This window comes from Pteronotus mesoamericanus, unplaced genomic scaffold, assembly GCF_021234165.1.
Source record: "Pteronotus mesoamericanus isolate MK-2021 breed Mesoamerican mustached bat unplaced genomic scaffold, CSHL_Meso_final contig_24, whole genome shotgun sequence".
Taxonomy (NCBI): Eukaryota; Metazoa; Chordata; class Mammalia; order Chiroptera; family Mormoopidae; genus Pteronotus; species Pteronotus mesoamericanus.
The window spans coordinates 21,519,144-21,530,378 of NW_026555100.1; the positions used below are offsets into that span (position 1 = coordinate 21,519,144).

General features: G+C 31.7%; 1 protein-coding gene across 5 annotated transcripts in view; it reads left to right on the forward strand.

Annotated features, from left to right (window-relative positions):
- PCDH15 (protocadherin related 15) overlaps nucleotides 1-9,588 on the forward strand; it is a 704,528-nt gene extending 694,940 nt beyond the window's left edge. For 2 of the 5 annotated variants that reach the window (XM_054572779.1, XM_054572778.1), the window contains 2 exons: nucleotides 5,619-5,727; nucleotides 9,040-9,588. In XM_054572779.1, the coding sequence (XP_054428754.1) occupies nucleotides 5,619-5,727; nucleotides 9,040-9,588 (658 nt within the window). Of the gene's footprint in view, nucleotides 1-4,684; nucleotides 4,756-5,618; nucleotides 5,732-6,710; nucleotides 6,812-9,039 lie in introns of those variants that run through there. The other 3 variants (XM_054572777.1, XM_054572781.1, XM_054572782.1) reach the window with 3 other exon arrangements.
- The last annotated feature ends 1,647 nt before the right edge of the window (nucleotides 9,589-11,235 follow it).

Consider the following 11,235-nt stretch of genomic DNA (forward strand, 5'->3'; position numbering starts at 1 on the left):
GACAAAAAATGTGGGTGTGCATCATACAGAGCAAAATAGGGTATACAAATTTTTAGCAAAAATTTCTGTTGGAGACATCTCCATAGACTACTGAATCAAAAAACTCAGTGTTAAAATCCAAATACCAATTACTGGCTGCAAGACTTTAATCAAGATATGCACCCTCCTGAGCATCAATTTCATCTTCTATAAAATTATTGCAGTAAAGTTTAACATGTTAGCTCCCAGCTCACTGGGGAGAAATTCAGTAAATGGTAGTTATTAGGTTTTTGTTTATTTGTTTACATCAGCATAAATGTTTATATTTTGGTCAATAAGATAAGCTAATTCTATGCCTCCTCCATGTGAAATTATCTTAGCAAAAATGAATATTAAAAATAGCATTCAATATTTTATCTGACCATAAAATGACTTTTTAGTGTGCCCCTTAGCGTGATTTTCTAAATATAGGATTCACCTGATAAGGGTAACAAGGGCTGTTATATGTGAAATGTGTGGAGCATTTCAATGTCTCTTCCAGTTGACTTAAGAATCTTAATGGTCACCAGGTCCATCCTCATTTTTTTTTTCCAGAAAAGGTGATACTCTGCCCTTCAGTAATGTGTAGCATAAGACTCCAAAAGGAACCTTTCAGATAATTCCCTTCTACTAGTACTTACTGGTCCTTTTCATATTGGATCACAGAGTGACTGAACAAATCAAGAGTTAAGTTTCCTGGGTTTCTTAAGAGTTGCTTCTGTTCTTCTATTTATTTTCTTAAAGACATCTGATGCCAGATATATATATGGTGTAGCTAGCAAGAGCTGAGCTTTATCTTTCCTTTAGGGAATAAAAGTGTATGTCTATAAACAATTATTTGGTTTAAACTTTTAAAATTTGACATTCACTCAGTTGCATCATGTTTACATTAATATTTGTTATTAATTATTGCTAAAAGTTACTAAAATTCAACTTCAAAATTGTTTTGAATTGTAAAAATACTTACATTAAGATCTCTCTTAAGTGTTTCAGCACATATGAATATTGTTAGCTACGAGCATGATATTGTACAGTAGATCTCTAGAACTTTTTCATCTTTCTTAATGGAAACTTTATACCTGTTGAAGAGCAGCTCCCCGTTTCCTCTCTCCCCACATCTGGCAATGATCATTCTGTCTGCTTCTATAAGTTTGACTATTTCAGATACCTCATGTAAATGGAATTATGCTGCTTTTGTCTTTATATGATTGGCTTTTTCCATTTAACATAATGCATTCAAGGTTTATCCATGGTGTTGCTTATGGCAGATATTCTGTCTTTTTAAGGCTAAATAATATTCCATTGTATGTATATGCCACATTTTCTTTATCCATTCTTCCACTGATGAATATTTAGGTTTCAACTTCAAATCATTTGGTGATCTTTTTTCAGTGTCCATATGTGTTAAATTAAATATGTATTAGCCAGGTAGTTTAAGAGTACTAACTCTGAGATCTGTTTGCTTTACTTAAACCAGTATAGCCTTGACCAGGTGGCTCAGTTGTTTGGAGCATCATCCCATCCACTAGAAGGCTATGGGTTCAATCTCGGTCAGGGTACACACCTAGGTTGTGGGTTGGATCCTCAGTTGGGAAGTGTACAGAAGGCAATCAGTTGATGTTTTTCTCTTACCTCTCTCTTTCTCTTTCTTCCCCGACCTTTCCTCTCTCTCTAAAATCAATTTTTAAAAAAATCCTCAAGTAAGGATTAAAAAATGAAATGAAATAAAAATAAAATAAACCAGTATAATTACACTGGGTTTTAGATGTCTCAAAAGTCTAAACCTCCCAATATTTTATATATACTTATATGTATGTATTTAGTTTGAATAACTTAAATTTAGACTTTACCTTTTTCCAATTTATTATTTGTCTTTCTCCACTTCATTTTCCACTTCCCTCCCCCTTCCTATAAAGAAAATTTCTTGTTGAAATTAAGCTACAATATGAAAGTGTACAAATCACACTGCATGGCTAAATGAATATTTACAGAGTGAACACATCCTACTGGCTCACCAAAAGAGCCTCTCTAGGTCAACATCTGAGTATTGACTCAGATGTTATTTCTCCTTTCTTTAATTTTTCAACTGGTCTCTTTATTTTTTCAAGCTAAATATTTTAATATTATACATACATAAATATATATATTTAGTTTCAGCTTTATTGAGTTGCAATTGACAAATAAAATTGTAAGACGTTTAATGTGTAATTTGTGGCAATTTGATACATGTTTACCTTGGAAAAGAGTCCCCTCATCTTTACTTTTATTGTGTGAGAACACTTAAATTCTATTTTTTGAGAAAATTTCAGTTATATAATACAGTGTTTTCAAATACAGTAACTATGTTTTCCATTTCAACTTCTGACCTTATTCATCTGATAGCTAAAGTTTTTAACCTTTTATCAACCTCTCTACTTCCCACACCACTAGTCACTGACAACCACTTTTCTGCTCTCCACTTCTATGAGTTTGACTTTTTATTCATTTATATATTTTTTAGATTCCACATATAAGTGATACCATACCACGCAATATTTGTCTCTGTCTGGCTTGTCCATCTTAACATGATGCCCTCGGGATTCATCTGTGTAGTTATGAATGACAAGATTTCTTTTTTTCTCAAATGTAGATGTTCATCGTGTAGTGGCAGTATTGCTGTAAGTGAGGTTCATATGAGTTGTGATTAATGCTAATTGAAAGCCTTTCACTTCACTCCCAACGTACATATTAGTTTGTTTGTTTTTGAAGTTTCTATGAATAAATAATATGGATTAGTAAATTTAATTTGTACTTGGCTCCTTTTGCTCAGCCAAATACAAATTAAAAGGAGCAAGTACTTTGCTCCTTTTGGGGGAGATTCATCTCCCTTGTTTCATGATGTTGTCATGTGTTTACCTCATGGACTTTTGCGTTGCTTCCAGGTTTGGGCTGTTATGAACGCTGTATTTTGGTGAGCAATTATACACATTTTTGCTGGGTATACAAACTGAACTATATTATATTTCTGTGAAACAGGATATGAATATCTTTGACTTTAGTATTATTGTCAAACATTTTCCAAAAGATTTTACTAATTTATAATCTCTGTAGAAGTGTATGAGAGTTCCAGTGCTCCATGTCCCTGCCAAAACATGGTATTCATGATCTTTATTTTTTTTTCCTTTTCATTCTTAGCTCTTCTGGTGGATAAAATGAAGTTGTTTTAACATCAAAAATAGATAACTTTGCAATTGATCACAGTGCATTTGTAAACCACAAAGTCATTAGATAGTACATTAGTAGAGTTGAGGTACTGCAAACTTAAATAAATATCTACGGAAGTAATGTAAGTGAACAGAGTTTATTAGATGTAAAAACAAATGAGCTGATGAGAGATCGTATTGTGACTATGGGTACAGATATAAAACAGTATGGTTGAGAACACAGTAGTAACTAGTAGAGAAGGTGATTGCTATAAGGAATAGTACCACTAACTAAATCTATGAAATGAAAATATGAGACCAGTGTGGCCACCTGTTTTTTTAAAAAAAAAAAATCAAAATCCAGATTTTTTATAGCCTCTTCTGATTAGAATTTTGACAACAAATTCAATTTTTAAAAACTGATGTTTGCCAAACAGAGCACAATTGAAAGTTATGCAGGCTGTTTCTTGTGTTTTTCTAATGTTATATTTATGCTCTCAGAGAAATAGTTCCCGTGAATTATTATTATACCTGGACTGATAGCATTAATTCTATAGAAAATAGATAATTTTAGAAATAAACTAGCAACCTATTTTCTTGTGAATATCTATAATTTTTCCTCCTTCCCTTTTCTTACTCCATTGGTAAATTAATTTGGTTAACCTTTTCAGTTCAACCTACTTAAATGTTAAAATAGAATTAAAAAAATAAATGTAATGAAATTGAAATTAATTGTTAGTTAAAACGAGATTCATATATATATATATATATATATATATATCAGGAAAAACATCTTTCTGTAAGAATAGCACTAAAAAAATTGGTATTGTCTAGAATTTAGAACTGAAAATATTGGAAGGGCTTTGTTCGGACAAATTCTTTCTTTTTACAAAACAAGAATTATATCCAGAACTATGGATTTAATTAAATTTTATTAAATCCATTATATTTTTAAAATATAAACATTCTTGGAAAATATTACATGTTAATGTAATTTTATTAATGTATAAATGATTATTATCAGATCATTTCTTAAGAATTGTTTTTGATAAATAGAAATGTTCTGGGACTAGAAAGCTATATGCAGGAAAATAAAACAATGCTAAAAAGAACACTTTAATTTTTCTCAAGGCTAAACTTTATTAATAATATCTTAAAATAGAGTGAAGTATTATCTTCCAATTGATAGTTTTCAACTTATCCAAGAACATGTGATAGGCTCATCTGTAATCTTTAACAAATTTACCATTACAAAACATTTCCTTTTTTACCCTTCAGTTCTAATAACATAATCTTATTTTGTATAAAATAGTTACAGCCAGAAAAAAGATTTTTTTGAATATGTCTTAACTAACATTCACGATTGAAGTTATTTTGGCAGGAGTCTTTTGAGAGTCATCAAATTCCAGATCTGGAAATCTGACTTTGAGCTGAAATGTGATAAGAATTTGTTTTCAAATGCAATTTCTCTTTTTGAACAATAGGAGTTATCCATGGAGTCTGGAATTGATCCTGGCCAGGAATATGGACAAGATTATTACAGTTATGAACATGGGTACTTCTTCAGATTTTTTATCCAGTATTTTAATATTTGTATGAATAATACAGATTTAGTAAATGATTATTACTACTATTTGCTTTATAAATGTAATTTTATTTGTTTCATCTTTGAAAGTAAGTAACCTATCAAGTTTTAGTTTCAGTCAAGTTTTAACCATTTTTCTACATTGAATTCTATTTTGATGTTTATGTTGTTATTGACTATAACTCTAAGAATGCAATAAATATGATTCAAAATTATTTAAATGGGAAAGAATGTCAAACGTATTTGCTCAATTCCTGAATTCACCATTTTTATATGAGATGTTTTAACATTTTATCTAACCAGCACCCCTCAAGATTTGCCCAAGAGAAATTAAGAAAATATACTATAGAATTTAGTAATAAGCATTTCCATACACATAAGTTAATTGCTTTCTCAAAATATAGTAGAGAAATATAAAGACCACTACAGATCATGTTTGAAGCAGATCTTTACTGTAAAGAGAGATTTTTTTTGTTCTGAATAAGTCATTATATACTTTTAGAAAGCACTTATTTTGTGTCCTAAGTTCTTCAATTAATTTAGGAACAATATGTTTTCCTCTTCATTCTAGACTCTCCCAAAACTTAAATCTGAAATAACTTGACTCTTTTTATTATTATTCCAGAGCACCATTATGGCAAAAAACATTGGTCATCAGGTTGTAGTACCTAATTTATGGTTTTGTAACTGGTTTATAAGGAATCTAATAGGTGAGGTATAAATTGATTGAATGATGAAGAAAAAGAAGAAAACAGAAATCAATCATGGTAGAGTCTACCCAGACCACAAAAAAAAAAAAAAAAAATGTTTAAAGGTGTAAGTTTCTATTACAGGTATGAGATGCCTCAATATGGAAGTCGCCGTCGCTTGTTACCACCAGCTGAACAAGAGGAGTATGGTGAGGTGGTTGGTGAAGCTGAGGAGGAATATGAGGAGGAAGAGGTAATTACTATAAGTTTCTTATGTAAAGTTAATGATCCAAGAACAATTTGTTAACCCCATTTAATAGCAGGCTACATCAGAAATTCTGTTCACTTAATACATGTTTTCCATGGAGATATAATAATGCTGACAATGTCATTGTCTTATCTGTAGAAGGAAATTAATTTTTATATGTTTAATTTAGATCCTTCTATAAAATGTTAGACACCTGCAATGAGGCTACAATAAAACTATATTTTCTAAAATCCTAAATGTTTCCCCAGAAAGTTAACATTATAATAAACCATAAAAAAGTATTTTTCAAAATAATGTTTACTTTATTTCTACATTGCCCAGCATACGTAAAAATTGTGAAAAAGTATGGTCTCCATCTTTCAGTTACAAGAAAAATAAAATATTAGCACCAATATTTTAATGAAATATTTTTTTAATTAGCATAAGTAATGTATATAAAATTTGTATATTTTAGCTAAAATATTTACTTGGAACATTTACTGTAAAAAAACAGAAAAAAAAACAAAGAAATATAACTATAGCTTTATCCAGTTCAAAATTAAGATTAGAGTAAAATTTCACAAGCTATTCACATAAACTATCATACTTTCCTGATTAGTTAAAATTTTATTAAAGGAAATTACATAAAAATATTAAAGTCTATGAATAAGAGAGGGAAGAAGTTATTGTTTCTCTCTCCTTTGACGTAAGATGCAAAGTAAATGTGTAAGAAAAAAATGAGAAAGCATTAGAATTTGGCGTCATTAATACAAGCCAAAATAAAACAATTCACTTTCTCCTGATCATCTTCTGTGTATATACAGTGGGGATAAACAGCATAGAATCATGTGATTGTTTTCTGAAATTAGTTATTTAACTTCCATGAAGCCATCGACCCTCAGATTAATTTCTGCTTAATTTATGTGGGAAAAGGTTACATCATAACCATCCCCCAGCTCACAGTTCAATTGCATTTTCATGATTTCCAGGAAAAGAAAAAGGAAATTAAAAAACCCAAAGTTGAAATTAGAGAGCCTAGTGAGGAGGAAGTAGTTGTCACTATTGAAAAGCCACCAGAGGCTGAGCCTATACCCACAACATGGAAGAGAGCCAGGATATTCCCCATGATTTTTAAGAAAGTTAGAGGACTAGCGGAGAGAAGAGGCATCATTGACCTAGAGGGTGAAGAGTGGCAGAGACGCCTTGAGGAAGAAGATAAAGATTACTTAAAACTAACTCTGGACCAAGATGAAGCTACAGAAAGCACCGTAGAATCTGAAGAGGAAACCTCAAGCGACTATACTGAATACAGCGAAGAAGAATCTGAGTTCAGTTATTCTGAGACAACAGAAGAGGAGTCTGAGTCAGAGACACCCTCTGAGGAGGTGGAAGAAAGTTCTACCCCTGAATCAGAGTCGGAATCCACAGAGTCAGAAGGAGAAAAAGCAAGGAAAAACATATTTTTCGCGAGAAGAAGGCCCGTTGTTGAAGAGGTCCCGGAAGTCAAAGGCAAAAAACGGGAGCCACCCGAAGAACTGAAGGTGGAAGAAGAAGAACCCCCAGCAGAAGGAGAGGAAAGTGAGCCAGCCCCCACGGAAGAACCAACAGATCTTGAATCTCAAGTCATCACTGAGGAGGGAAGTGTGGAATCAGCTTTGGTGGAAGGAGGTGCAGAAAGTGAGGAGGAATCAGAATCATCAAGTAGTAGCAGTAGCAGTGAAAGTCAGTCAGGAGGTCCATGGGGCTTTCAGGTGCCAGAGTATGACACAAGCAAGAATGCAAACCAGAAGAAGCCTCCGGGAGCCAACTCAGAAGGTTACAACACAGCACTTTAAAAGAGATGACAGTAGGTGGGAGTTTTGCAGTGATGAGTGCTCTTGTGTGCAGTGCCTTCTGTGTGCTCTCTGAAATGACACTTGACAGGGAGGAAAGTCATGATTTTGATCTGACTTAGATTAGAAACATGCCAGAAAAGTGAATATATATGCTATTCAAATAAATGTGTATATTAGAGTATAGGGTAAAACAGACTCATCCTTCCTAAATTAGTTAATTTGGAAGACATGTAATAAGTTAATCAATATTTAATATTTTCTAAGCATGATTTCTGTTAATGCAATGTGGCAATTACATATTACAAGGAGGCCTCTCTACTAGAATGTATTATATGAATACATATGGGAGTTTTTATATCATCTTTAAAAAATAACTCTGTAGGACAAGCTGCAACAAATGAAATTTCTAAGAGCCTACTTTTGCATTTTTGCATATATGTACATTTCAACTGGCAAAGGTGTTATCAAAAATATCTTGAACAGGTTCAAATAGATTTGTAGTTCGCATGTTCAAATATTAGAAGTTAAAAGAAATAAAATTTAAAGAATTAAATATGCTAAAATTTCTGTTGTGAATATCAATTAAAATGAATTTAGAAAAATTAAATTGTAATAACATACAATATTTCATAGGTAAGTAAACATAATAATTTTAAAATATATATATCTGAAAATCAAAGTGCATGTTTTTTTAGTGCACTGTGCAGGTGGTTCCCATATCCTGAAAATATAATTCTGTTGAGAATAACCTAGAATTGTTTCAACTTTGCTCCTTGCCATTTCTAATGTGGAATGATAAGAGAAAAAGTAATTTGCAATAATACCCATTGCATTCCAGTTGCATACAATAGGAAAGTGTAAAATAATTAGCTTTTAGCTTTGTGTATTACTAAATAAATTATCAGGATGGGAAGATATTTTCTTTTAAGTTAACATATTTCAGTGAGGTAACCCATAAAACCAAGACACTTTGATGGGATAAATGGACTAAATAATACAAAAAAACTCATTACCAATGAAGGATTAATTAGAAATCAGAATAATGTGGGTTTAAAAATATCTTTAAAATATTATGGAAGTATTAGTATGAATAGAATATACTAATACTGTGTGTTCCTTTTATTTAACTTTCCTGAAAAGTATAGCAACTGTCAAACAATGGATATGATCCTTAGATATAAATAATATGCCTCTTTTTTTTTCAGAGCAGCAACTTTATCTGAAAGAATACATGTGCTTCCTAAAATAAATGTTTACTTCATAAAGCAGCAACACTTTCTCCAGAAGTTATTAAATTCCAAAATCAATGAGGAATTGCTGGGAAAGAAACTGTTGTTAAAAATGATGGCTTCCCCCTACCTCTTTTGAGTTATATGCTTTTGCTTGCTTTTTAGCAAAGGTTTGGAATTGCACAGGCATTGGAATCATTGCCCTTTTAATTCCTTTGACAATATCTTACACACTGTTTTTTCTGTTTTGACAGTGGGCAAGAAAAAGAATAATCAAGTTAGTTGTTGATCGAGATTATGAAACTAGCTCAACTGAAGACAGTGCTCCTGAATGTCAGAGAAACCGTCTTCACAATCCTAACATCCATGGTAATATTAATGGCAACATATATATTGCACAGAATGGTTCTGTGGTGAGAACCCGCCGTGCCTGCCTCACTGATAACTTTAAAGTCACTTCCCCTGTTCGACTGGGCAGGCATTTTAAGAAACTAGACAAGTTGGCAGTGACACAGGAGGAGAATGTCCCCCTGAACACTTTATCAAAGGGGCCATTTTCTACTGAGAAAATGAACACGAGACCAACCCTGGTTACATTTGCCCCTTGCCCATTGGGGACTGACAGTACCACGTTGAGGCCATTGGGGAACAGGCTGAAAAGCACAGTTGAACAGGAGTCTATGGTTGACAGTAAGAACAACAAGGAAGCTTCGGAATTCCATAGTGACCACACACAGTCAGATGATGAGGAGCTTTGGATGGGCCCCTGGAACAACCTCCATATACCAATGACAAAACTGTGACCGATTTTTAAAAAATGTTATTTTGATTTTTACTTTAGTTTTTAATAAACTGTCCTTTTTAATGCCACTGAGAAAATCTATGGAATTTTTATCATGTGCACAAGCTAACTTTGACAATATGCTTTAAGATTTAAAAATTGACAGATTTGCACTCACATTTTTATCGATTAATTGTTCTTCCCAGAAAATCTTTTTGGATAGACTCTCAATTCACCTGGTAACATATCATTTAAACATTTAGCTGTTTTATTGGGTCATGATTTTTTTTTCATTTTAATAAACAAGAAATAATTTACTAAGTATTCATTTATACTTTTTTTGGTTAATATAAGTTAGTCATCATCTCTAGCTTCACAGAACTTTTTTAGTACATGTCATTTTACTTTTCATTAAAAAATGGGAAAATTTTACATTAGAGGATTTTATAGGTAATGGGTTTATTATATAATTGCTGTCTATTTTGTTTTGATTTTTTAAATGGAATATGGAAATACAAAGTGAGAGTGAATGTGAGAATTTTCTGTAAATGATTTAGAATCATGGTCTATTTTCCTTAATGTCCAGTATAAAGGTTTTTTTTAAGTTTTTACATATGTATATGCTGACCTTTTCAGAAACTCTTAACATCATATCTCTTTTATAAATACCATTTAGAGTCTTACCTGATGTCCCACCCACTGCACATGACCACTCTCTAGAAACACTCTATACAAACCAAATATAACAGGTAACTTTGTTTAGACAGCTGAAGTTAAATAATTATTTGGGGCATCACATAAAACTCATGCTCAGCAAAATGTTATTGAGGAAGAAGAGGGTCAAATTGGCAATAAGGCATCTAGAACCACAATTTTGGTATGAAAGATGTAGTAAAAGAAGAATCTCACATTAATGTCACTGAACATGAATATTTTATACACTCAGTATGAAGAATTTTGGCAAGTTCAAGAATTTACATACTATGTGAAAGGCTATATCCATAGCTTCTAATGTATTATAGCATATCACTTATTCCAGCTCCAGTTTATTTATAGAATATTTTAATATATATACTATTTACATGCATAAGACACAACCAGAAAATGACCACAGACATTTTTAAATCAAAAAACAAAGCTTGATTGTTTGCCATTGAACAAAGCACAGTGTTTCATCATTAACACAAATGAAAATAAAGTATCATTTTAAAAATTCCCCTAAATTTGCCTTGTGTGTTGTGTACTTTTCAGTTTTAAAAAGGATGAAGAATATAGTTTAAGAGAATTCAGAATTCTATAGAATATGACTTAGTATGCTATAAATAGAACTTATCTCAAATTTTGCACAGTATTGACCAAGTTTAGATTTAAATAAAATTCCCTCATGCATGCTTATTATAGAGCTGAAAGACTGAATAATGCTTTATTATTTATTTTGCTCTCACATGTTTCATATTTTAAAAATAGTTATTTCATTATTTCCAAAGTGAATGAATTATATGTAATATAAACTTGTCAATTTATATGAGTAGTATGTTTTAATTTCAGGTTTCAAAAAGTATTTGAGATCAAATACGGTAACATCTCATTTATCTGACATTATTTAAAATTAATGCATTCTCTACATATCTTGCTATAAAAAGTATCAACATTCACTGAGAGCTTATTA